Genomic DNA, 25,563 nt, shown 5'->3' on the forward strand with positions numbered 1-25,563 from the left:
GAAGCCGCAGCATTGGCTGGAACAGGGGGGGGGGGGAAGATGGAGGTGAGTCGGAGAATTGGGGGTAAGAGCTGGAGGTCAGGGGAGGCTTTGGGATAGGGGGAGAGGAGAAAACACAAGAGTGGGAGCGGGAGGAGTGGGAAGTAGGAGGGAGAATGGAAGGTTAATAGAGTGAGGTGGCAGGATAAGGGTGAGGAGGGGAAGAGGAGGTGGGGGGGAAAGTGGTGGCGGGAGTGGGGAAGGGTCGGAGGTGAGAGGAACCGCAAGTTGGGAAGGGTGGGACGGAGGGAAGATGGGAGAGGAGAGGAGAGTGGAACCAATGGAATAATTTAAAATTTACTTCACTTTGCGTGGACAGGTCAGGCAGCCATTTTAAGTGATGCCACAACCATTTCATTGGGTATGTTGATGAATGAAGTGGCGGGGGTGATGGGGCCAGGGTTGTAGGTGGACAGGGCGGTACAGGGAAGAATGAGGGGGCTTGGGGGGGATGGGGGCAATGACCATTTTTCTAGTGGAAGAGTTGGCTATTTTAAGAGCATTGTTAAACCCAGTGCAGGAAGGACAACTCTTACCCTTCTTCTTTCTTTTCAACATTGATATCGATGGCAGAACTGAAACCAGTGACCTTCGACTGACCCTGATCACCTGTGCTAAATTTAGATTTTCCTGAATAATATTTTCCTTTAAACATGAGCTTTATAACACTTATTGTGATCTCCTGGACTCGTTTCGATCGCCTCAGGGGGTCGGAGAGGAATTTCCCAGATTCTTTTTCCCCATATTGGCCCTGGGGTTTCACTCTGGGTTTTCGCCTCTCCCTGGAGATCACATGGTCTGGAATGGGGGGGGTGGGGGTGAGTTAATAGGTTGTGATGAACAAAGCATCGTAGCTGTGAGGGACAGCTCGGTGGATAGGATATTGGTATGTAGATAGGCTGGAAAATTGGGCGGGGATCCTGGATTCAGGATTCAATCCTGGACCGGGGAGCGGCGCGGGCTTGGAGGGCCGAAGGGCCTGTTCCTGTGCTGTATTGTTCTTTGTTATTATTCCCCTCCTTCTCCCAGAACTCCTAAACCATGTCCCCTAGATGTCCACGGTCATTTGGGTTGAACCGGGTTGGGAAGGATGTTTACCAATGTCATTGTTGCGAGACGCACAGTGCGGCCAACTTGATAACTTTCAGTAGAAACTGTTCCCCTTCACAGTCATTCACTGCAGTGACTTGGCTGATCAAATGATCCCAATACTATCGATGCATTCTTGGGACGTGAGTGTCACTGGCAAGGCCAGCATTTATTGCCCATCCCTAGTTGGTTCTTGAGAAGGTAGTGGTGAGCTGCCTTCAGTGTGGTAAACATGGCTGATTTGTCTAATGCTATTATAACCTCCCGAACGTTTTGGTTACAGATTGTTGGACAAATGGCGAAATCCAACACTATTTAAAAATTAACTTTGCCCCAGATCATTATTTACCAATTATTTCAGTGGCAGCTCTGCCTAATTCCACATTTATTTTTGTATTCCTCCTCTCCTGCGGACAGTGGGAGTGAAATCAGCTCTATAATCGCGCAGCAGGAAGGGAGTGAATCAGATACGGTGTCAAGCTGGCTGCTTTCACTCTGGTGCCAAAGACTGATCTGGCCCCACACTCATTATTCTGGGCTACCAACCGTGAGGGAGTCTCTGGTAACGCTCCAAATGGCCATGAACCTATCCTATCCACCCATCATCCCTGTGCTCGCTGATCCACACTGGCTTCCGGTCCAGCAATGCCTCACTTTTCAAATTCTCACCCTTATTTTCCAATCCCTCCATGGCCTCACTCCCCCCTCTTGCTCTGTCACCTCCTCCAATCCCACAACTCTCTGTTTCTCTCATTCCAACTCCTTGCACAACCCTAATTTTTACCATTCCACCATTGACCGGGTGTTGAACAGACCATAAACTCTGGAATTCTCTCCCTAAACAACTCTACCTTTCCCTGCACTTCAGACCTATCTCGTTGAGTAAGCTTGTTGTTTCCTGTCCTGACGTGGCTTGGTGTCAAATTTTGTCTGGTTCTCTCTGGTGAAGTGCCTTGAGACGTTTTGCTATGTTAAGAATGCTGTATAAATGCAAGTCTAGGCATTAAGTATTGAGAGGCTGCTTGAGCAGATGGAGCAGAAAACACAACATTGAGAACTTACTCAATCTCTACGGATGTTCCCCATCAATTGGGGTGGCGATTGGGTGGAGGAACCCTGGCATATTTTACCCTCTGACCCCAAGGTCTACTGAGGCCCACTCCAGTGCCCAATCCAGCTGAGATTGATGCCGGGCATAACACCACTCAAGGATAGTCATATCCACTTGACCACAGTGGGAGCCACTAGCTGTGTTTGAACATTAGATATTGAGGCGACACAGAGGTAGTCTTGTGTTCACAAACCACCTGCAGATTGTCCATATACCAACAACCCAGCAACCTGCATATACGTCCCGATGTCCATCGAGTACAGTAAATAGGATAGATTCCACAGTGGGAACTTGGGTCTTTCCGGAGGCCAGGGATAATGGGATCTTCCCATATTCTTTGTTTAATCGTGCCCAATGATTCGTACAGTTGCTTTGAGTACTCTCAGGTCTTGCACTGAGTCGTACCACGGGACTGGGATGATTTTGCTTCTAGGTTACTGCGTTCAACCCCAGGCAGCCAAAACTCGTGTGTGTCGACGGGCGGGTGGGAGGGAAAGAGGGAAGAGAGGGACGGAGAACAGGAGGCTTAAGGAAGATGGCTTCAACCTATATATACTGGCCCGAACCCCTTGGCAAAAGCCTAGGGAGCTGCTTTACCCTTTTAAATATTAATGGTAACCTGCAGCTTCACTCTGGTATCCTAAAACCCAAACTTATAAATTAGAGATGGCTTTATAGAAAAAAGCTAACATTGTAAGCCATACAATGGCCAAGTGAGATCAGATCATCGACTTCTGAGAGTCCCTAGCTGCTATCAGAAGATGTATGCGGTGCTGTGGATGGCGATCGCCGTCTTCGGGTTGGTGTCCACGATCTCTCTGAACTGTACGTGACCGGTTTAAACCTGTGCATGTGAGTCTCAAGGAAGTCGCGCTGCTGTTGGCCAACAGCCTGGGTGATGAGTCCGGGCAATGCCTGGAGGCTGACAGTCAGTGAGTCCAGTTTGGTCTCCAACGTCACGATCCTTTTCTCCAAGTCCTCATTCTTTTCCTGCAGTTCTGACAGGATGTCGTACATCACATTCTGTGTCTGTGGACGGGAAACACAAAGAGACCAGTGTCACAAAGACTGGGACACATTACAGGTGTGGAATATCCTCAAGAGGAATGGGGTGGGGGAGGGGGGGGGGGAAGTCACTGTGTGGGGGGAGGAGTCGCCGTGTGTGTGGGGGGGGGGGGGGAGTCGCCATGTCGGGGGGGGGGTGGGGAGTCACCACGTGGGGGGGGCGGGGGGGTGTCGCTGTGTGGGGGGAGTGGGGGGGGGAGTCACCGTGTGTGTGTGGGGGGGGGGGAGTCGCCATGTGGGGGGGGGAGGGGAAGTCACTGTGTGGGGGGAGTGGGGGGGGGAGTCGCCGTGTGTGTGTGTGGGGGGGGGGGAGTCGCCATGTGGGGGGGGGGGAGGGGAAGTCACTGTGTGGGGGGAGTGGGGGGGGGAGTCGCCGTGTGTGTGTGTGGGGGGGGGGGGGGGGGAGTCGCCATGTGGGGGGGGGAGGGGAAGTCACTGTGTGGGGGTGCGGGGGGGAGTTGCCGTGTGTGGGGGGTGGGGGGGGGGAGTTGCCGTGTGGTTGAGGTGGGGGGGAGGTGGGGAGTCGCCATGTCGGGGGGGGGGGGGTGGGGAGTCACCACGTGGGGGGGGGCAGGGGGAAGTCACCATGTGGAGTGGGGGTGGGAGTTGCCATGTGGGGGGTGGGAGTTGCCATGTGGGGGGCGGGGGTGGTCGCCGTGTGGGGGGCGGGGGGAAGTCACCATGTGGAGTGGGGGGGGGGGAGTCGCCATGTGGGGGCGGGGGGGGCAGTCGCCGTGTGGGGGGCGGGGGTAGTCACCATGTGGAGTGGGGGGGGGAGTTGCCCATGTGGGGGGGGGTGGGTAGTCGCCCGTGTGGGGGGGGGGGGAGTCGCCATGTGGGGGCGGGGAGGGAAGTCACCATGTGTGTGGGGGAGTTGCCATGTGGGGGGGCCGGGGGGGGGAGTCGCCGTGTGGGGGGGGAGTCGCCGTGTGGGGGGGGCTGAAATGGAAACTCTGTCAGCTCCTGTGGTTCGTGTCTGGCGTTGGGAAGTGGTTCCGGCTCAGAGTCACCATCCTGTCCCCTCTTCTGTCCATCCATTAGACAGCAACCCCCTCACTCTAACCCATCCCGCTAAGGTCTAGCTCATTGATCCTGGGCCTGCGGTGGGTGCACTGTGGGCAGCGCCACCCCTCCAGCAAGACCCTGTCACCCCGATTAAATCCTGGTTAAAGTCCGATAGGTTTATCTGGAATCGTGAGTTTTTGGAGCGCTGCTCCTTCATCAGGTGGCTCACCTCACGCTCCGAAAGCTTGTGCTACCAAATAAACCTGTTGGACTTCAACCCGGTGTTGTGAGACTTCTTACTGTGCCCACCCCAGTCCAACTCCGGCATCTCCACATCATGATTAAATCCTGCCAATGATGTTCAAATCCCTCCAATCCCTCCCTATCTCTGCAATCTCCTTCAGGGCTACGACCTTCCGAGATCTTTGCAGTCCCCTAATTCTGGCCTCTTGAACATCGATTTTTATTGCTCTCACTATTGGGGCCATGCGTGTAGCTGTTGAGGTCCTAAGCTCAGGAATTTCCTCCCTAAACCTCCGTCTGGATCCCTCTGTTTTCTCTCCTTCCCCCTCTCATTCTCTCTCTCCCTCCCTCTCCCTCCCTCTCCCTTTCTCTCTCTGACCCCACTAACTAACTAACAACAGGAGCTGACAAGCAAACTCACAGAGTTTACATTTCAGCCCCCCAGCCCACCTTTCTCTCTCTATCTCTCTTTCCCCCTCTTTCTCTTTCCCCCTCTCTCTCTCTCCTCCTTTAAGTTGCTCCTTAAAGCTGACGTCTTTGGCGAGGTTTTTGGTGAACTGTGGTGGCATTTCCTTATGCGTCTCAATATCAAATGTTATTGAAACACCTGGGGCTTATTTTCAAGGTGCTATATTAATGCACCTCTGTTGTAATCCAGAGGTGCTAAATGAGACTGGAGTGAGGTTCCCCCCGGATGCCTCGCGACAGTAACCAGTCTGTGTGTGACTCTACACTCAGCCCTGACACATTGTCCAACAGAGGGAAGGGCTGGCAGCCAATCCAATCCTGTCCCTGCCCAACAATCACCACCTCGCACCCCCCCCACCCCCCACCTCTGCACCCTACACCCACACATTGCTGCAGAATTCCACAGATATTCAGCAGTAGCAGGGAGCCTGGGTGACTTGTGTAACCCCGTGTCTGAGTGGGTTTCCTCCGGTGCTCTGAATTCTTCCCACAGTCTGAAGATAGAACATAGAACATAGAAAGCCACAGCACAAACAGGCCCTTCGGCCCACAAGTTGCGCCGATCACATCCCCACCTCTAGGCCTATCTGTAGCCCTCAATCCCATTAAATCCCATGTACTCATCCAGAAGTCTCTTAAAAGACCCCAACGAGTTTGCCTCCACCACCACCGACGTCAGCCGATTCCACTCACCCACCACCCTCTGAGTGAAAAACTTACCCCTGACATCTCCTCTGTACCTACCCCCCAGCACCTTAAACCTGTGTCCTCTCGTAGCAACCATTTCAGCCCTTGGAAATAGCCTCTGAGAGTCTACCCTATCCAGACCTCTCAACATCTCAAGATGTGAGGGTTAGGTTGATTGGCCATGCTAAGTTGTCCCTTAACGTCAGGGGGATCAGCAGGGTAAATGTGTGGGGTTATGGGGATAGGATCTGGGTGGGATTGTGGTTGGTGCAGAGTCGATGGGCCGAGTAGCCTCCTTCTGCACTGTAGGGATTCTATGATTCTAACTCCCATCCTAGCCTCGGGGCAGCGATGCTAACTGTAGCCTCTGAACAAAGAACAAAGAACAATACAGCACAGGAACAGGCCCTTCGGCCCTCCAAGCCCGTGCCGCTCCCTGGTCCAAACTAGACCATTCTTTTGTATCTCTCCATTCCCACTCCGTTCATGTGGCTATCTAGATAAGTCTTAAACGTTCCCAGTGTGTCCGCCTCCACCACCTTGCCTGGCAGCGCATTCCAGGTCCCCACCACCCTCTGTGTAAAATATGTCCTTCTGATATCTGTGTTAAACCTCCCCCCCCTTCACCTTGAACCTATGACCCCTCGTGAACGTCACCACCGACCTGGGGAAAAGCTTCCCACCGTTCACCCTATCTATGCCTTTCATAATTTTATACACCTCTATTAAGTCTCCCCTCATCCTCCGTCTTTCCAGGGAGAACAACCCCAGTTTACCCAATCTCTCCTCATAACTAAGCCCCTCCATACCAGGCAACATCCTGGTAAACCTCCTCTGTACTCTCTCCAAAGCCTCCACGTCCTTCTGGTAGTGTGGCGACCAGAACTGGACGCAGTATTCCAAATGCAGCCGAACCAACGTTCTGTACATCTGCAACATCAGACCCCAACTTTTATACTCTATGCCCCGTCCTATAAAGGCAAGCATGCCATATGCCTTCTTCACCACCTTCTCCACCTGTGACGTCACCTTCAAGGATCTGTGGACTTGCACACCCAGGTCCCTCTGCGTATCTACACCCTTTATGGTTCTGCCATTTATTGTATAGCTCCTCCCTACATTATTTCTACCAAAATGCATCACTTCGCATTTATCAGGATTGAACTCCATCTGCCATTTCTTTGCCCAAATTTCCAGCCTATCTATATCCTTCTGTAGCCTCTGACAATGCTCCTCACTATCTGCAAGTCCTGCCAATTTTGTGTCGTCCGCAAACTTACTGATCACCCCAGTTACACCTTCTTCCAGATCGTTTATATAAATCACAAACAGCAGAGGTCCCAATACAGAGCCCTGCGGAACACCACTAGTCACAGGCCTCCAGCCGGAAAAAGACCCTTCCACTACCACCCTCTGTCTTCTGTGACCAAGCCAGTTCTCTACCCATCTAGCCACCTCCCCCTTTATCCCATGAGATCCAACCTTTTGCACCAGCCTACCATGAGGGACTTTGGTCAGCCTTTGACCAAGAAACTCAACCGGCCTGGAAATTGGCATTAATCAGTAAAACTGACCCCTCTTTGAGGCACAATAAGAAGTCTCACAACACCAGGTTAAAGTCCAACAGGTGGATCCACTTGATGAAGGAGCAGCGCTCCAAAAGCTCGCGCTACCAAATAAACCTGTTGGACTTTAACCTGGTGTTGTGAGACTTCTTACTGTGCCCACCCCAGTCCAACGCCGGCATCTCCACATCATGGCCCTCTTTGAGGGTAATGATCACCAACCTCCAGGATCACTCTTCTTTCTCCAGAAATTGGAGACTAATCTCCAAGAGACAGTTGTGAGCAACTCTCGGGAGAAACATCACAGGAACATTCAACAGATTGTTGACTAGGTGACCCGGTGTGGAGGTCAGGGCTGCTGGACTGACAGTGAAGAGTCATCCAATCACAATGGCGAGTCGATTTGCTTTCGATTGGCTATGGTAAGGCGGGGTGTTAGGAAGATGAGCATGCCAGGTGGCCAATGGGTGGGAGTGCGGGGGTGGGGCACTTGGAGGAAGGACTCCAGGAATGAGTCCAGTCAGAGTTGGCAACCCCCTAGTTGACAGAGAATCCTCTCCATATCTTCTCAGGGATGCTTGTACAGTTCATCGCATTACCAACCTTGGCTAAATCCACCAGTGTATTTGCTTGGTCGTTTAATTTCCTCTGCTCCATTTTAACACCTCTTAATCTGTGTGGGAAACGCAGGGTTAATTTTGTACGGAACAATTCTCATCACAGCCAACACAGAAATGCAGAAACGAAAGCTACAGGCACAGGCAGCAAGCAGCATCTGTCCCGGACACAAGCAGTCAGGATTCTAGATGATGGCTTCATGTTCCTTTCCTGAGAGACTGATTAACCCTTTCTGTGCCCTGGGCAACAACAGTTCTGAGTCTGATGGTCCCTGTTCCGCAGGGCTCTGTACTGGGACCTCTGCTATTTGTGATATATATAAATGATTTGGAAGAAGGTGTAACTGGTGTAATCAGCAAGTTTGCGGATGACACGAAGATGGCTGGAATTGCGGATAGCGAAGAGCATTGTCGGGCAATACAGCAGGATATAGATAGGCTGGAAAATTGGGCGGAGAGGTGGCAGATGGAGTTTAATCCGGATAAATGCGAAGTGATGCATTTTGGAAGAAATAATGTAGGGAGGAGTTATACAATAAATGGCAGAGTCATCAGGAGTATAGAAACACAGAGGGACCTAGGTGTGCAAGTCCACAAATCCTTGAAGGTGGCAACACAGGTGGAGAAGGTGGTGAAGAAGGCATATGGTATGCTTGCCTTTATAGGACGGGGTATAGAGTATAAAAGCTGGAGTCTGATGATGCAGCTGTATAGAACGCTGGTTAGGCCACATTTGGAGTACTGCGTCCAGTTCTGGTCGCCGCACTACCAGAAAGACGTGGAGGCGTTAGAGAGAGTGCAGAGAAGGTTTACCAGGATGTTGCCTGGTATGGAGTGTCTTAGCTATGAGGAGAGATTGGGTAGACTGGGGTTGTTCTCCTTGGAAAGACGGAGAATGAGGGGAGATCTAATAGAGGTGTACAAGATTATGAAGGGTATAGATAGGGTGAACAGTGGGAAGCTTTTTCCCAGGTCGGAGGTGACGATCACGAGGGGTCACGGGCTCAAGCTGAGAGGGGCGAAGTATAACTCAGACATCAGAGGGACGTTTTTTACACAGAGGGTGGTGGGGGCCTGGAATGCGCTGCCAAGTAGGGTGGTGGAGGCAGGCACGCTGACATCGTTTAAGACTTACCTGGATAGTCACATGAGCAGCCTGGGAATGGAGGGATACAAACGATTGGTCTAGTTGGACCAAGGAGCGGCACAGGCTTGGAGGGCCGAAGGGCCTGTTTCCTGTGCTGTACTGTTCTTTGTTCTTTGTTCTTTGTTCCGTGCTCAGGGTCAGGGTCAGTGATGTGGTGGGAAACTTACAGGCGCAGGAGTTGTGTTGCACTAGCTATATCATTACTAAATCTACCATTGCGTTGTTTTCCTGTATATTAATCATTTGAGTCCCCGAAAATCAGTAAACTATGTTTTTAAAGTGAAAACTATCAGTGCTGATAGGTAATGGGCCTTTTATTTTGGAACTGTTTGGTGTTTTGAGTCATTAACTTTTAACCCAGCTAAAATTTCATTCTGCAACATTTTACAGGTCGGAGTATCCGTTATCCAAAATCCTCTGGGAAATTTGCATTTTGGATAATTTCAGTTTTTGTCTCCAGCCAATAGGATGAGGGCTATCTCCATTAGAATAGCCCAAGCCCAGCCTGGCTATGGTCTGAAGTTTCAATAAAATAGTGAGAAAAGCAACACGCATCCCTGGATAATAAATACAGAGTACCCGGAATACACTCCCACCCCTGGCAACTTCTTGGACCCTGCTTTAGGAGAGGGTTCAGAGTATCAGTGTACTGACCGGGAGGTCCGGGTTTTTCACAGTAACTTCATTGCAGTGTTAATGTAAGCCTACTTGTGACACTAATAAATAAACTAAACTAAACAACTGTGAGGGGAGGCATTCCTGAACAGTTCTTCCAGTCCCGTCCAGAATATCGACATTGGATTTCATTAGGAACACAGGAATTAGGAGCGGGAGTCGGCAATTAGCCCTTCAAGCCCACTCCGCTATCCTATATGATCATGGCTGATCTCCAACTCATCCTAACTCCACTTCCCCGCCTGTTCCCATAGATCTTGATCCTGCTTTTCATCAAATATTTATCTATCCCTTTCTTGAATCCATCGATTGATTCTGTATCCATTGCACTCTGGGCCGGTGAGTTCCATAGATTCACAACCCTCTGTGAGAAGTAGCTGCTCCTTATCTCTGTCTTGAACCTCCTCCCTCTTACTCTACAACTCTGACCTCTTGTCCGAGACTGTTCTAGAAGGAGAACATTTGGTTAACATTTACTTTATCAATCCCGTTGAGTATTTTATTTACCTCCATCAAATCCCCCCTCTTTCCTCTGTACTCCAGCGAGTACAAGCCCAAGCTACTCAGCCGCTCCTCATACGACAGCCCCTTTAAACTAGAATCAATCCAGTGAACCTTTCTATTTACCTTTTATTTGGCTTTATTTATTGCTCACTTAGAAAGGCCCATTGCTCAAGTGCATCACTCTCAATGGATGAGTCAGGGCTGTCTGGAGAGTGTCGGGGGGGCCAGGGAGTGTCGGGAGTCCGGGCAGAGCGGGGTCCGGGGGGTCCGGGAGTGTCGGGGTGTCCGGGGAGTGTCGGGGTGTCCGGGGAGTGTCGGGGGGTCCGGAGGGTGTCGGGGGGTCTGGGGAGTGCCGGGGGGACCAGGGAGTGTGTCGGGGGGTCCGGGGAGTGTCGGGGGGTCCGGGAGTGTCGGGGTGTCTGGGGAGTGTCGGGGGGTCCGGGGAGTGTCGGGGGGTCCGGGGAGTGTCGGGGGGTCCGGGGAATGTCGGGGGGTCTGGGGAATGTCAGGGGGTCCGGAGGGTGTCGGGGAGTCCGGGGAGTGCCGGGGGGACCAGGGAGTGTTAGAGGGTCTGGGGACTGTCGGGGGGTCCGGGGAGTGTCGGGGGGTCCGGGGAATGTCGGGGGGTCCGGGGAATGTTGGGGGGTCCGGAGGGTGTCGGGGGGTCCGGGGAGTGTCGGGGGGTCCGGGGAGTGTCGGGGTGTCCGGGGAGTGTCGGGGGGTCCGGGGAGTGTCGGTGGGTCCGGGGAATGTCGGGGGGTCCAGGGAATGTCGGGGGGTCCGGAGAGTGTCGGGGGGTCCGGGGAGTGCCGGGGGGACCAGGGAGTGTCGAGGGGTCCGGGGAGTGTCGGGGGGTCCGGGGAGTGTCGGGGGGTCCGGGGAGTGTGGGGGGGTCCGGAGAATGTCGGGGGGCCCGGGGAGTGTCGGGTGGTCCGGGGAGTGTCGGGGGGTCTGGGGAGTGTCGGGGCGTCCAGGGAGTGTCAGGGGGTCTGGGGAGTGTTGGGGGATCCGGGGAGTGCCGGGGACCCAGGGAGTGTCGGGGGTCCGGGGAGTGTGGGGGGTGGGGGGGGGGGCGGGGAATGTCGGGGGGTCCGGGGAGTGTCGGGGGTCCAGGGAGTGTTGGGGGGTCCGGGGAGTGTCAGGGGGGGTCCGGGGAGAGTTGGAGGGTCCGGGTGTGTCGGTAGGTCCGGGGAGTCTCGGGAGGTCCGGGGAGTGTCGGGGGGTCTGGGGAGTGTCGGGTGGTCCGGGGAGTGTTGGGGGGTCTGGGGAGTGTTGGGGCATCCGGGGAATGTCGGGGGGTCCGGGGAGTGTCGGGGGGTCTGGGGAGTGCCGGGGGACCGGGGAGTGTCGGGGGGTCCGGGGAGCGTCAGGGGATCCGGGGAGTGTCGGTGGGTCTGGGGAATGTCGGGGGGTCTGGGGAGTGTCAGGTGGACTGGGGGGTGTCGGGGGGTCCGGAGAGTGTCGGGGGGTCGGGGGAGTGTTGGGGGGTCCGGGGAGTGTCGGGGGGTCCGGGGAGTGTCGGGGGGTCCGGGGAGTGTCGGGGGATCCGGGGAGTGTCGGTGGGTCTGGGGAATGTTGGGGGGTCTGGGCAGTGTCGGGGGGTCCGGGGAGTGCCAGGGGGAGCAGGGAGTGTCGGGGGCTATGGGGAGTGTTGGGGGGTTGGGGGAGTGTTGGGGGGTCCAGGGAGTGTCGGGGGGACCGGGGAGTGACGGGGAGTCCGTGGAGTGTCGGGGGGTCCCAGGAGTGTTGGGGAGTCCGGGGAGTGCCGGGGGGACTGGGGAGTGTCGGGGGGGGGGGGCCGGGGAGTGTTGGGGTGTCGGGGGAGTGTTGGGGGGTCCGGGGAATGTCGGGTGTCCGGGGAGTGTGGGGGGGGGGGGTGGTCCGGGGAGTGTTGGGGGTCTGGGGAGAGTTGGGGGGGTCTGGGGCGTATCGGGAGGTTCAGGGAGTCTCGGGAGGTCCGGGGAGTTTCGGGGGGTCCAGGGAGAGTCGGGCGGGAGTCCAGGGAGAGTCGGGGTTCCGGGGGGAATCGGAGGGTCTGGGGAGAGTTGAGGGTTCTGGGGAGAGTCAAGGGCTCCGGGGAGAATCGGGGATCCGGGGACAGTTGGGGGGTCTGGGAAGAGTCGAGGGTTCCAGGAAGAGTTGGGGGGTCCGGGGAGAGTCGGCTTTAAGGATGATCGCCAATGATGGGGAGAAGAGGATCCTCTTGATAGGAAGTCAGGGATTTATTCATCAATGTCGGGTTTGTGAGCCGATATATTCAATGGCACAATCCCCACGCTGATGGGCGATGACCCCAGTGAACCCCCCGCCCTGTCCTCCTGTTCCGCTCACCGACAACTCAATTCAAGCTGCCAACTCCGATTGGCCGAGCCCTTTCATTGGTGATTTTACTGCCAAAAGCATCCAAAGGAAAAGGCCACTCAGTCCAACTGCTCCGTGCTAGTGTTTACACTCCACTCCTGCTTCCTCTCACCCTATCCGCAGCTCCCTCTGTTTCCCCCTCGTGTGTTTATCGAACTCCCACTGAAACGTATCGATACGATTCACCTCACTCGCTGAGCCCCACACTCTCACCACACTCGGGTCAGGAAAGGTTATGTGTTTGTGAGTCCTGGCAGACTGCACAAAAATATCGATAAACTAGAGGCCCATACTAATGACTCTTCACTGTCCTTTTGTAATTGGCTCAAAGGTTTTCAAGCCAATCTCCAACATCAGTAAAGACAACAAAAGATGACTTTGAGGATGTCAGCACAGGTCGATGAGGCTGTCAGAAAGCAGACTTCACTCTGTAAACTGCGTAAAGGGCCAGTGAGATACGCTGAACCTTCACTGGTGAGACGTCAGCTGGATTCGTCTGTTCATTTATGTGCATCTAACGTTAGGGTGGGGAAGAGGTTTGACCAGAATGGTGCTGGGAATGAGGGAATTCATTCTGTGGAGAGACGGGTCTTTAGATCGATGGATTTGTGGGCGTGGATTAAATCGAGGGGGTTTGGGGATAGGGTGGGGAGAAAGGGTTGAAGTCGAGGTTCAGCTGCGGCCTTATTCAGGTGTGAATTGTACAGTCAATGGCAGGACCCTGAGCAGCATTGACATGCAGAGGGATCTGGGCGTACATGTCTACGGATCCCTGAAAGTGGCAACACAGGTGGATAAGGTGGTCAAGAAGGCATGCATACCTTCATCGGCCAGGGCATCAGGTATAAAAGTTGGCAGGTTATGTTGCAGCTATATAAAACCTTGGTTAGGCCACATTTGGAGTATTGCGGGCAGTTCTGGTCGCCAGAAGGGCATGGATGCTTTGGAGAGGGTGCAAAGAAGGTTCACCAGGATGTTGCCAGGTCTGGAGGGCTTTAGGTATGAGGAGAGGTTGGATAAACTCGGATTGTTTCTACTGGAAAGACAGAGGCTGAGGGGGGGGTGACCTGACGGAGGTTATTATATAGCTTTAAATTGAGGGGTGAGAGATATAGGACAGATGTTAGAGGTAGGTTCTTTACTCAGAGAGTAGTAAGGGCGTGGAATGCCCTGCCTGCAGCAGTAGTGGACTCGTCAACATTAAGAGCATTCAAATGGTTATTGGATAAACATATGGATGACATCAGAATAGTGTAGATTAGAGGGGCTTTAGATTGGTTCCACTGGTCGGCGCAACATCGAGGGCCGAAGGGCCTGTACTGCGCTGTAATGTTCTATGTTCTATGTTCTATTATGAGAGGCATAGACAAGGTGGATAGTCAGAGGTTTTTTCCCAGGATGGAAGGGACGACTACAAGAGGGCACAGGCTCAAGGTGCGAGATGGTAAGTTTAGGGGAGACGTACGAGGAAAATCCTTCACACGGAGTGCGGTGGGTGCCTGGACCGAGCTGCCAGCGGAGGCGGTGGAAGCAGGAACATTAGCAACGTTCAAGGTGTATGTTGATAGAGACATGAACGGGAGGCAAACAGAGGGATAGGAAACGCGTATCAGCACAGGCTTGGTGGGCCGAAGGGCCTGTTCCTATGCTGTGTTGTTCTTTGTGTTTGGAATCGCGGAATAGACACGTGGGTTGGCACGACCGACCTCTGCCCCGGTTTCATATCTTATTCCAATTGGGACAAGAAATGTTAAGGGGAGATTTATATTCACAAGATCTAAATCTCTTAGTGACAACTCTCTCAACACATGGACTGCAATGGTTTCAAATAACAGCCCATCAGCGCCTTGTCAAAGGCAAGAGAGGGGATGGGAATAATTGTTGGCCTTGTTAGTGATGAAGAAATATTTAAAGAATTTAACCGGCTGAATTAAATCTTCAGCTTTGTTGCCAAGAATGTGACAGCATTTTTAAATTTAACACAAATCTCATTTTTACCGGGTTCCCATATCTTTCCCATTTGAAAATGTTCAATAATTGTGTGGTCAGCACCTATGCTGCAGAATGCGTACAGCTTAAAAATGTTATTAATATCGAACAGGGTCACGTCCACGTCAGCTCCCAGCCTGTTTACATTCGGAATTCTGCTGCTGTCTCCGGAGTAGGTCATCTGGAAATTTCTAAGGTGCAAACTGGACAAAGTCCATGGCCTGGGCTTCCGTCGCGACAGGGAAGCTCTCCGCAGGGGACACCAGGTGAGGGAGACCCGGATCTGGAATTCCCAGCCCCAACACAGGGAGGGAATGGGCATGTGTCGGGATTCGCGCAGAGGCAGCTGCCATAGAAATCAACAGCCGCGTCCACCTGTGTGGTTTTGGTGTGCGGGGAGGTCTGAAATTTGAAGGAGGCAGAATGGGCGCAGGTAGGGGCAGGTCTGCCACCTGTGGGTTCATTCAGATAGCCAAGGCACCCTTTTGGAGAGATAAGGCATCCTGTTGGATGTGGCCCCGATACACATTTTGGGGAGGTCAGATTCCCTTTGGGAGAGGCCAGCTATCCTTTGGGCCACTAAAATTAGGCATGAATGTGCGTAAAAAGGGCATTAATTCATTGGAGCTGTGAAACTCAATGGAACTATCAAAAACAGCTGCCGAGGTGTACTGTCAAAGGGAGCCGTCAAACCGTCAAGGCCTCTTAAATTTTTGGTAAAAAACTGTTTGGAGATTGATAAAAAAGATGATTGTTTGATATTTCACTAAGTCTGCTGACATAATCCTTCGGGTTTCCATTACTGAATTAGTGTTGCAAGACTGATTTCACAACCGTCCGTTATCACAGTAAACTGTCTGCCATTTCGCAGTTTGATTGACAGCTTCAAGTGGTTATGGAGATTTAGAAGTGGGACTATGAATTTCAATTCTTGTTTTTATATGGGATTATGCAAGTGAATGAAATGTTTGTTGTTATAAAGCATACTGTAGTTGACGGAATGGAAATATAGCAAATAGGATTTATGAATGCAATTTAATGTCAACACTTGGAATTTAATTTAATTTAATTTAATCTCAGCATGGGCCCTGAGGTCTGCCCATGGTAGATATAGGGTGAGTTGGCATGGTAGGTGTAGGGGCAAAGGATGATAGGAGAGGGGTCATGGATTGGCATGAGTTGGCACTAAGTTGGCATAAGGGCTATATAAGCCCATGGGGTGTGGCAGGGGAACGTGGGTGGCATGGAGGATATGACGGGCCTCGGGGTGGTCAGAGGGCACAAGGTATGGATGGGGCATGGGGAGTGTATGAGCGCTGTTTTACTGTTTTATTTATTAAGCCTCAGCACAAAGTGGGAGCATGGAGTCAACCTGCCTTTCTCTCCTGCTCAGGGGCTGCTGGCCCAACTCCCAGATTGAAATTCAGACATTCACTCTGACATTTTTAAAGAGTTTGGGTTCTTGGAGCCAGGAAATTCACCCGTTTCTGCCCAACAAGCAGACAAAATTCTAGGCCGATGATATTCTCTTAAACCCCATTTGCATGAGATTAGGGGAAAGGCGGCGAGTTTTTAAAGTTTCCTGTTTTGTAAATTCAAACACTTCTTTCGCCTCCTGTCATTTCTCCAAACCTCGTCCTGTTTGCTTTTGGATTCAATCAGAAGACTTATTTTAGTTGTAATCAAAACTTCCTGTTTAGGCTTGACATTAACGTCCTGTTATGGTGCAGGCTAACTTCCTCTTTCTCTAAGAAATGGCAAGGTTTCAGATAGTAAGAATTTTAACAACACCAGGTTAAAGTCCAACAGGTTTATTTGGTAGCAAATGCCATTAGCTTTCGGAGCGCTGCTCCTTCGTCAGATGGAGTGGAAATCTGTGATGACTGATGTTGTTAAAACTCTTACTGTGTTTGCCCCAGTCCAACGCCGGCATCTCCACATCAAGGTTTCAGATGCCAGTAAACTGCAAAGCATAAAATATATACTTTAGATGATTAATGTTTCGGGGCCAGCGGGGTGAGGTCAAATTGAATTATATTGTTAAACGTGGCTGGCACAAAAGGTGCCCATGCCTGGTTGAAAGAGTTATCTGATTCTCCACTCTGCTCTCTCCCCAGAAACCTGCAAAATTCTCCGCTCAAGTATTTATCCAATTCCCTGGTGAAAGTTACTATTGAATTCCATTGCCCAGAGGCAGAACATTCCAGATCATAACAACTTGTTACAATGTCTCCTCATCTCCTTCTCTGCCTCTTTCGTAATAACTTTCAGTCTCTTGTTATTGACCCTTCAAACATGTGGAAAATATTTCCGTTTATTTGCTCTGTCAAACTCTTCAAACACATCCAAATGCAATAGTAACTTTTCTTGGATTTTATTCCGAACCATTCAGAAATGTTTTTCTTCTCGTTCAAACGCTTGGTCACCTCTCCCTCAGTCACCTCTCCCTCAGTCACCTCTCCCTCTCCCTCAGTCACCTCTCCCTCTCCCTCAGTCACCTCTCTCTCTCCCTCAGTCACCTCTCCCTCTGTCACCTCTCTCTCTCTCCCTCAGTCACCTCTCCCTCTCCCTCAGTCACCTCTCCCTCTCCCTCAGTCACCTCTCTCTCTCTCCCTCAGTCATCTCTCCCTCTCCCTCAGTCACCTCTCCCTCTCCCTCAGTCACCTTTCTCTCTCTCTCCCTCAGTCATCTCTCTCTCTCCCTCAGTCACCTCTCCCTCTCCCTCAGTCACCTCTCCCTCTCCCTCAGTCACCTCTCTCTCTCTCCCTCAGTCATCTCTCTCTCTCCCTCAGTCATCTCTCTCTCTCCCTCAGTCATCTCTCCCTCTCCCTCAGTCACCTCTCCCTTGGTCACCTCTCCCTCTCCCTCGGTCACCTCTCTCTCTCTCCCTCAGTCACCTCTCTCTCTCCCTCAGTCACCTCTCTCTCTCTCCCTCAGTCACCTCTCTCTCTCTCCCTCAGTCACCTCTCCCTCTCCCTCAGTCACCTCTCCCTCAGTCACCTCTCTCTCTCTCCCTCAGTCACCTCTCTCTCTCCCTCAGTCATCTCTCTCTCTCCCTCAGTCATCACTCTCTCCCTCAGTCACCTCTCTCTCTCTCCCTCGGTCACCTATCTGGCCCTCAGTAACCTCTTCCTCTGCCCCTAATCTCTGACTATCTCAGTGTACAGTCCCCTGAGCCTCTGTTACTCGCCATGGTGTCATTCTGAGCCTGGCAGGGCTGTGATTTCCCTGTCGGATCCATCTGCAATGGACAGCATTCAGGAAGTGGAGGGTGGGAGAGACTCGAGAGTTTATTTATTGCACAGGATCCCTGCTCACTTTAACTCCCTCCACACTTATTCCCACGCACTCGCTATCACATCTCAATGATGTGGTTAATATTTCACTCATCTTGTTTTGTAATTCTTCCCTCGTTACCAATTACTTGGAGAAGGAGGAATGACCGGAGTAAATTTAAGGAGCTGTGTAGCAACATCTAAAAGCTTTGCAGAATTCTTTCTGTGGCCAATCTAACTGCAGAGTTAGGAAATGGATAGGATTGGGTCCGATACTGCTTTATACTCTCAAACCCCCCGATCTCACTCCCCACTGAACTCAATAGACAGTACTGAGAGGGGATATATCCGAGGGTTCGGCCACTGAGTCTATATGGGTAGAACTGAGAAATAAGAAGGGGGAAATCACTTTGATAGGGTTGTACTATAGGCCCCCAAATAGTCAGCGGGAAATTGAGGAGCAAATATGTAAGGAGATTACAGATAGCTCCAAGAAAAATAGGGTGGTAATAGTAGGGGATTTTAACTTTCCCAACATTGACTGGGACAGCTATAGCATTAGAGGGTTGGATGGAGAGAAATTTGTTGAGTGTATTCAGGAGGAATTTCTTATTCAGTATGTGGGTGGCCCGACCAGAGAGGGGGCAAAACTTGACCTCCTCTTGGGAAATAAGGAAGGGCAGGTGACAGAAGTGTTAGTGAGGGACCACTTTGGGACCAGTGACCATAATTCTATTAGTTTTAAGATAGTTATGGAGAATGATAGGTCTGTCCCAAAAGTTAATATTCTAAATTGGGGCAAGGCCAATTTTGATGGTATCAGGCAGGAACTTTCAAAAGTCTGTGGAAAGGCAAAGGGACATTCGGTAAATGAGAGGCTTTCAAAAGTATATTAACCAGGGTTCAGGGTAAGCACATTCCTCTTAGAGTGAAGGACAAGGCTGGTAGAAGTAGGGAACCTGGATGACTCAGGATATTGAGGCCCTGGTCAAGAAGAAGACGAGGCACATGACATGCTTGGGCAGCTGGGATCAAGTGAATCCCTTGAAGAGTATAGGGGGTGTAGGAATGGAGTTAAGAGAGAAATCAGGAGGGCAAAAAGGGGACACGAAATTGTTTTGGGAGGTAAAGCAAAGGAGAATCCAAAGAGCTTCTACAAATACATAAAGGGCAAAAGAGTAACTATGGAGAGAGTAGGACCTCTTAAGGATCAAAAGGTCATCTGTGTGTGGAGACACAAGAGATGGGTGAGATCCTCAATGAATATTTCTCATTGGTATTTACTGTTGAGAAAGCATGGATGTTTGGGAACTTGGGGAAATAAATAGTGATGTCTTGAGGAGTGTACATATTACAGAGAAGGAGGTGCTGGAAGTCTTAAAGCGCATCAAGATAGATAAATCTCTGGGACCTGATGAAGTGTATCCCAGGACATTGTGGGAGGCTAGGGAGGAAATTGCGGGTCCCCTAGCCGAGATATTTGAATCATCGATAGTCATGGGTGAGGTGCCTGAAGATTGGTGGAAAACGTTGTGCCTTTGTTTAAAAAGGGCTGCAGGGAAAAGCCTGGGAACTACAGGCCGGTGAGCCTCACATCTGTAGTGGGTAAGTTGTTGGAAGGTATTTTGAGAGACAGGATCTACAGGCATTTAGAGATGCAAGGACTGATTAGGGACAGTCAGCATGGCTTTGTGAGTGGAAAATCATATCTCACAAATTTGATTAAGATTTTTGAAGGCGTAACCAAGAAGATAGATGAGGGCAGTGCAGTTGATGTTGTCTACATGGACTTTAGCAAGACCTTTGACAAGGTACCGCATGGTAGGTTAATGCATAAGGTTAAATCTCACGGCATCCAGGATGAGGTAGCTAAATGGATACAAAACTGTGCTCAGCCCAATCTAACGCCGGCATCTCCAAATCATAACATTTAAAAGACATTTGGACAGGTGAATGGATAGGAGATGTTTAGAGGGATATGGGCCAAGCACAGGCAAATGGGACTAACTGAGTTTAGGGAACCTGGTCAGCATGGATGAGTTGGGCTGGAGGGCCTGTTTCCGTGCTATATATCTCTCTGACTCTATGACACTTGCAAACATTTAGAGACAATATCTGCAAGCACAAAATCTTGAGTGCAATAGGATATTAATCATGTCACGGAAGTGCCTGCTGTTTTGTCCCAGCGTGTTCCCTGACAGGGACAGCGGGATGAGTGCTGGGTGTGAGCAATGGACTGAGATGGTGATTTGGAAGATGAGAGTTCAGGTCAATCCAGGTCACAGCTGTAAGGAGGCTCAGATATTGACTGCTTAATCAGGGGTCGCTGCTAACTGTACATTTGCGCTTTGGGCAGAGCAGCGGTGAGATGTCAGACCCGGGCAAATTAAATTGCCATTGTCCTGTGAGAATCAGTAAGTGTGGCCCTACCCTCCCCTAACCTGCATAGACCATCCCACCCTTCAGCACAGGACTCCTCAGTCATCAGGAACATTCAGTTTGTGATTGGTGTTCTCTGCTAAGTTTCAATTTGAAAGAAATACAAATTACACAAAGCTCAACGTGGAAGAGGCCATTCACCCATCATGCTCATACTAGCTCCACCTCAGAGCCTCCTGCTCAATCCCCATTTCCTCATCACCGTTCAATATGTTTCATATTCATGCTCAAACCTGGGAAAAACATGCACGTGACGGATACCTTGTTTCGACAGAAGAATGATGGGCTATTGAGCACATTGGAGACACTGATGGCACTCAGTAAGACACACTTACATCCCAAGTTAGCGACTATCAAGAACCTATTATTCATGCTGTGACTGAACGATTGCCCTCGGAGCGGACAGCCCACGATCTGCTTACTTTGCACATGTACACTTCCTGCTTGGGCCTCCACACGTGAACCTTACTTTGTTTGACCTCAGTCTGTCACATGCAGCCACGCAGAGGGGGTAAATGTCAGGAGTCTCAGTGCGACCGGGCAGGCAGCTGCAGTCATGAATCCAATGGGCGCAAGATTGTGGGCAGCATGTGTGTGTGCAACTCCTGCTGAGATTTACCCTCTAACCTTCATTAGCCCATCACTCAGGCCCCAAGCATTTGGCCTTCGAATAGAGGAGATGGGTTCAATGTGTAAAAGGGGCCCTCGGGTAGGGGGGAGACCTGATGTAATAAGATTTTGGGGAGGGGTCTCTCCGGGATTTAGAATTGGGAATCTAAGGTTGGCACAGTCCATGTCAAACATCACCCCTTTCTCCCATTACCACACCAATGTACGAGGTGGTATATCGGAAATTGGTCCATCAGGCCTGCAGGAACCTTTTTGGAATTAGTATGGATCTACCATGGACCCTCTCATCTCTGCTTCCCTCCCCTGCCCAAGATGGTAGCTCCCATTTCCCTCCAACTCCACCTCCTCCAATATATTTTTGTTTCTTTGAATTAAATTTAAAACTTTTAACTTTGTCTTCACTCTTGGATTGAGATGTACGTTAAGAACATGTTGGCACACCTGGAGAAGATACTTTCTAACAGGGCAGAGCGAGCCCATTGGTTGAGCAGTGTAGGAGAGGAATGGCGAGGTCGCAGACATACCTATCGGACTGGTTCCTACCGCAGCGCACAAGCTCCTAACCATCGGACCCCAACTCCCCATGCAAAAGGAAAAGGAAGATTATAAAATCAAACACAACTTACTTCTGGCCTCTGCATTGAGTTAGCGAAACAGAACAGAAAAAAAAGGACAAAAACACATCACAGGATTAATACGACAAGACACAGGGATAAAGGAACATACAACAAATAACAATAATCCAACCACTCTCACATGAACTTTCCCCGCCTCTGACTTTGAAGCTTCTTAACCAATAGTCCAAAAAAAGGAGGTGAGGATTTGTCCTGAGGTGAGGAGGAAGCTAGTACCAGATTGGACCTTGTTTTAGGCGCCTTGTTTTGGGTGCTGTGCCAGTGCTAGAGGTTGGATTGAAATGTGAAGCACGCCCTTCCCCCGACTCCAATTCATCCCTCGCCCCCCCCTCAGAGACTCTTGTTGCTTGGGTACAAACTCTATGGGGATCGGCTGTCCTCCTGTGTAAGGGTTGGAGAGGGCAAATTGTGTTGCCCCAGCTAAAACATCAAATACCCAGCTGATAGCATTCCTGCAAGATTCTGCAGGACAGTGTACTGAAATTGGGATCATTCCATTTTGCACCCTATTCAATGTATCCGTGCCAACAGCACAGGAGTCAAGGCAACTATTTCATTAGTGCTTTGATTGGAGCCTCTTTGGCCACAGCACATTTCAGGTCGAGTGACTTGTGTTCACTGTGAATCAGATTCTACCTCAGAATCAGTAGGTTGTGAGTTTATGTTCTACTCAGGAGATGCAAGTACCTAATCTGACACTCCCACTGCAGTACTGAGGGAAGGCTGTGCTGTCACGGGTGCTATCTTTTGAGTCAGACAGTAAGTTGAGGCCTATTTGCCCTCTTAGATGGATGTTAAAGGTTCCATACCATTATTTGGAAGAAAAGGTGGCTTGGGATAATATTCATTCGTCATACAGCATCACTAATGCAGATGATCCGGTCATTATCATAACATTGTTTGTGGGATCTTGCTGTGTGAAAATTGGATGTTACATTTCCTACATTACCACAATGGTTACACTTTGGAAAGTATTCCTTCACTGTAAAGTACTTTGGGACGTCCTGAGATTGTCAACGGTGTGATAGAAATCAAGCACTCTGAATATGAACAATAACTCTCAGACATTATAACATTTGGCGTCACTGTTTTAGCAAATATCGGTTATTGATATAGACTGATCACAAATAAAGGCACTAAATCAGAATCAGATAGGACTGGAATGAAAATGTTCTCAAACCATTGGCTCTTAGCAGTGACTCTGACCCCAGCTATCCTCAGCACACGAGCTAATGATGAGTAACAACAGACTAAAGGAACCTGCATTCCCGCACTAACAACTTGGAAATGCTTACTCCCTGATGGTTTCCATTGGTTACTGGAGACATTAGGGATATCAATGTGCAGATTTCTCCTTGCATTTGGTTGGTTGTTCCCATGGCAAGAGTCACTGACCCTCAGCCTAAGAAGCCTTTAGTTCTTGAGGTGGTGGCCATTGCACCCCAGTTACTTCACTTCTTTTGGAAGAGGCAAGAGTTATGCTGGGATGGGTCCCTGACTACTGGGTTTGGACACTCACCAACAGGACTCACAGTGAAACACCTCTGCAAAAGCACACCTCTCATACCGGCTGGCCACTCACTCGTTCTCAGTGATGTCCCCTAGGGTGGAACTGCCAGTTGTGCTTGGCCATATTTCATCACTTGACCTCCAACCACCCTGCTCCCTGAACTCCCGCTATTAGCCATCTGACATGTCCATCCCATGGCAACCTTCCTTCCCACAGCCAACTGGACAAAGAACAGAGTCCTGGTTGGATGAATCTTGACTGTCGATCATATGGCCAGTTCTCTTCATTTCTAATATTTTTCTAACTATTGACGTTGTTCAGAAGAGAAGGAACACAACATTAAAATTATTCTCCCAGGACTTTGCTCGTTGCAATGTCCTGAAGGCGAATCCCTAGCTCCTGGAGAGTCCAGGGGAATCCTAGAGCATTGGCAACCCTAACGCCAGAAGGTCCAGTTATAATTGCTGATATTAATAATTGAGAGTCAATAAGGAGATTAAAAATCTCCAATCGGATTATTAACCAAAGTCTGAAAGCCGGAGATTCTTGATTACATTCTGATGTTGCAAACAAAAACCCAATTGAAAAAAATGCGAATATCATGTGAAAGAGGCCTTGTTGCTATGGTAACAGAGCAGAGATTCAACATAACGGAGGAAAAGACAACTTAAAATAAATGGCAGTTTATTTCGGCTGGTAACCTGGTTACTAAGTAAGCTTCAATTAATAAGTTTCATCACTTTGAAAGCATATTGTTTAAGGTGTTTCACTCGGCTAAAACCATGTTTAAATTAGACCAACATTTAATCGGATAGTGATGTGTGTAGGCCCACAGGACAACCTCCCCAGCAGTTAATCTATAGGTTTAATATTTCTCTCTCCAAACCCATTAATATTGGGGTTTCATTGATTACCGAGTACGTTTGTGGGTAATTCAATTCTGAAACTTTAATCTGGGAGTTTGGCTTGGGTACAGTTCAACACTAAAGCTCGCAAAGGCATCAACTGGTGGTTGGAATGTTCTCCATGAAGGTCCGAGAGGAACCAGTCTCCATGGCTGGATCTCTACCACCCCGCCCGCCATGGAATCGCCACGGGTGAAGGTCCGACGACAGAAATCTTGGTTGACCTTGGGCAGGAATTTCCGGTCTCGCCCGAGTGAGGTCGTAAAATCCCGCCCCATGTACTTTATTTAACAACTCGTTTACCTTGAGCATGAATATTTGGTTTCAGTCAACCCGATGGTTCTGTACATCTCCAATTGGTGAGTAAGATGCAGGAAACTGTTCCCTGGCTTTGACCACAACATCACATGACCTGGAACTTCCTTCACTTGCATCTCTCCCACACAGTACTTTCCATTCCCATGTCCCATTCCCATCCCAATTCCCCATCGCAGTGACTCTCAAAAAACGGCTAAATTTCATGAAATTAGTAACATAATTATCGTCTGTTCAGTTCGTTGAATGTCACGTTCATGGGAAATTGCTTTCCTTCACTCACTTCAGACTGTTAACTGGGGAAGATTGTCATTGCCTCAGTCTGAGCTGGATTCAACAGGTTCTATCGTAAGTGTCTAACACACTGCCCCAGTTAGTGTCCAACACACTGCCCCGGTTAGTGTCTAACACACTGCCCCGGTTAGTGTCCAACACACTGCCTCGGTTAGTGTCTAACACACTGCCCCAGTTAGTGTCCAACACACTGCCCCGGTTAGTGTCTAACACACTGCCCCAGTTAGTGTCCAACACACAGCCCCGGTTAGTGTCTAACACACTGCCCCGGTTAGTGTCTAACACACTGCCCCAGTTAGTGTCTAACACACAGCCCCAGTTAGTGTCTAACACACTGCCCCGGTTCGTGTCTAATGCACTGCCCCTGTTAGTGTCTAACACACTGCCCCGGTTAGTGTCTAACACACTGCCCCGGTTAGTGTCTAACACACTGCCCCGGTTAGTGTCTAACACACTGCCCCGGTTAGTGTCTAACACACTGCCCCAGTTAGTGTCTAACACACTGCCCCGGTTAGTGTCTAACACACTGCCCCTGTTAGTGTCTAACACACTGCCCCAGTTAGTGTCTAACACACTGCCCCGGTTAGTGTCTAACACACTGCCCCTGTTAGTGTCTAACACACTGCCCCTGTTAGCGTCTAACACACTGCCCCAGTTAGTGTCTAACACACTGCCCCGGTTAGTGTCTAACACACTGCCCCAGTTAGTGTGTAACACACTGCCCCAGTTAGTGTCTAACACACTGCCCCGGTTAGTGTCTAACACACTGCCCCAGTTAGTGTGTAACACACTGCCCCAGTTAGTGTCTAACACACTGCCCCGGTTAGTGTCTAACACACTGCCCCAGTTAGTGTCTAACACACTGCCCCAGTTAGTGTCTAACACACTGCCCCAGTTAGTGTCTAACACACTGCCCCGGTTAGTGTCTAACACACTGCCCCGGTTAGTGTCTAACACACTGCCCCAGTTAGTGTGTAACACACTGCCCCAGTTAG

The 25,563-nt window shown here is 50.4% G+C and overlaps 2 protein-coding genes across 2 annotated transcripts in view; both read right to left on the minus strand.

The window, feature by feature from the left end:
* Positions 1 to 1,408: 1,408 nt before the first annotated feature.
* Positions 1,409 to 7,944, minus strand: LOC144479639 (small conductance calcium-activated potassium channel protein 2-like). The gene is made up of 2 exons (XM_078198605.1): positions 7,876 to 7,944; positions 1,409 to 3,268 (listed from the first exon to the last, which is right to left on the minus strand). The coding sequence occupies exons 1-2, from the start codon at positions 7,927 to 7,929 to the stop codon at positions 2,984 to 2,986; spliced, it is 339 nt and encodes a 112-aa protein (XP_078054731.1). The 5' UTR covers positions 7,930 to 7,944; the 3' UTR covers positions 1,409 to 2,983.
* Positions 7,945 to 16,362: 8,418 nt separating this feature from the next.
* LOC144479707 (small conductance calcium-activated potassium channel protein 2-like) overlaps positions 16,363 to 25,563 on the minus strand; it is a 201,047-nt gene continuing 191,846 nt past the window's right edge. The window contains exon 9 of the mRNA XM_078198737.1: positions 16,363 to 16,528. Coding sequence (XP_078054863.1) covers positions 16,423 to 16,528 — 106 coding nt within the window. The 3' untranslated portion in view covers positions 16,363 to 16,422. The remainder of the gene's footprint in view (positions 16,529 to 25,563) is intronic.

The sequence above is a fragment of the Mustelus asterias genome, chromosome 26, assembly GCF_964213995.1.
Source record: "Mustelus asterias chromosome 26, sMusAst1.hap1.1, whole genome shotgun sequence".
In the NCBI taxonomy this organism is placed as follows: domain Eukaryota; kingdom Metazoa; phylum Chordata; class Chondrichthyes; order Carcharhiniformes; family Triakidae; genus Mustelus; species Mustelus asterias.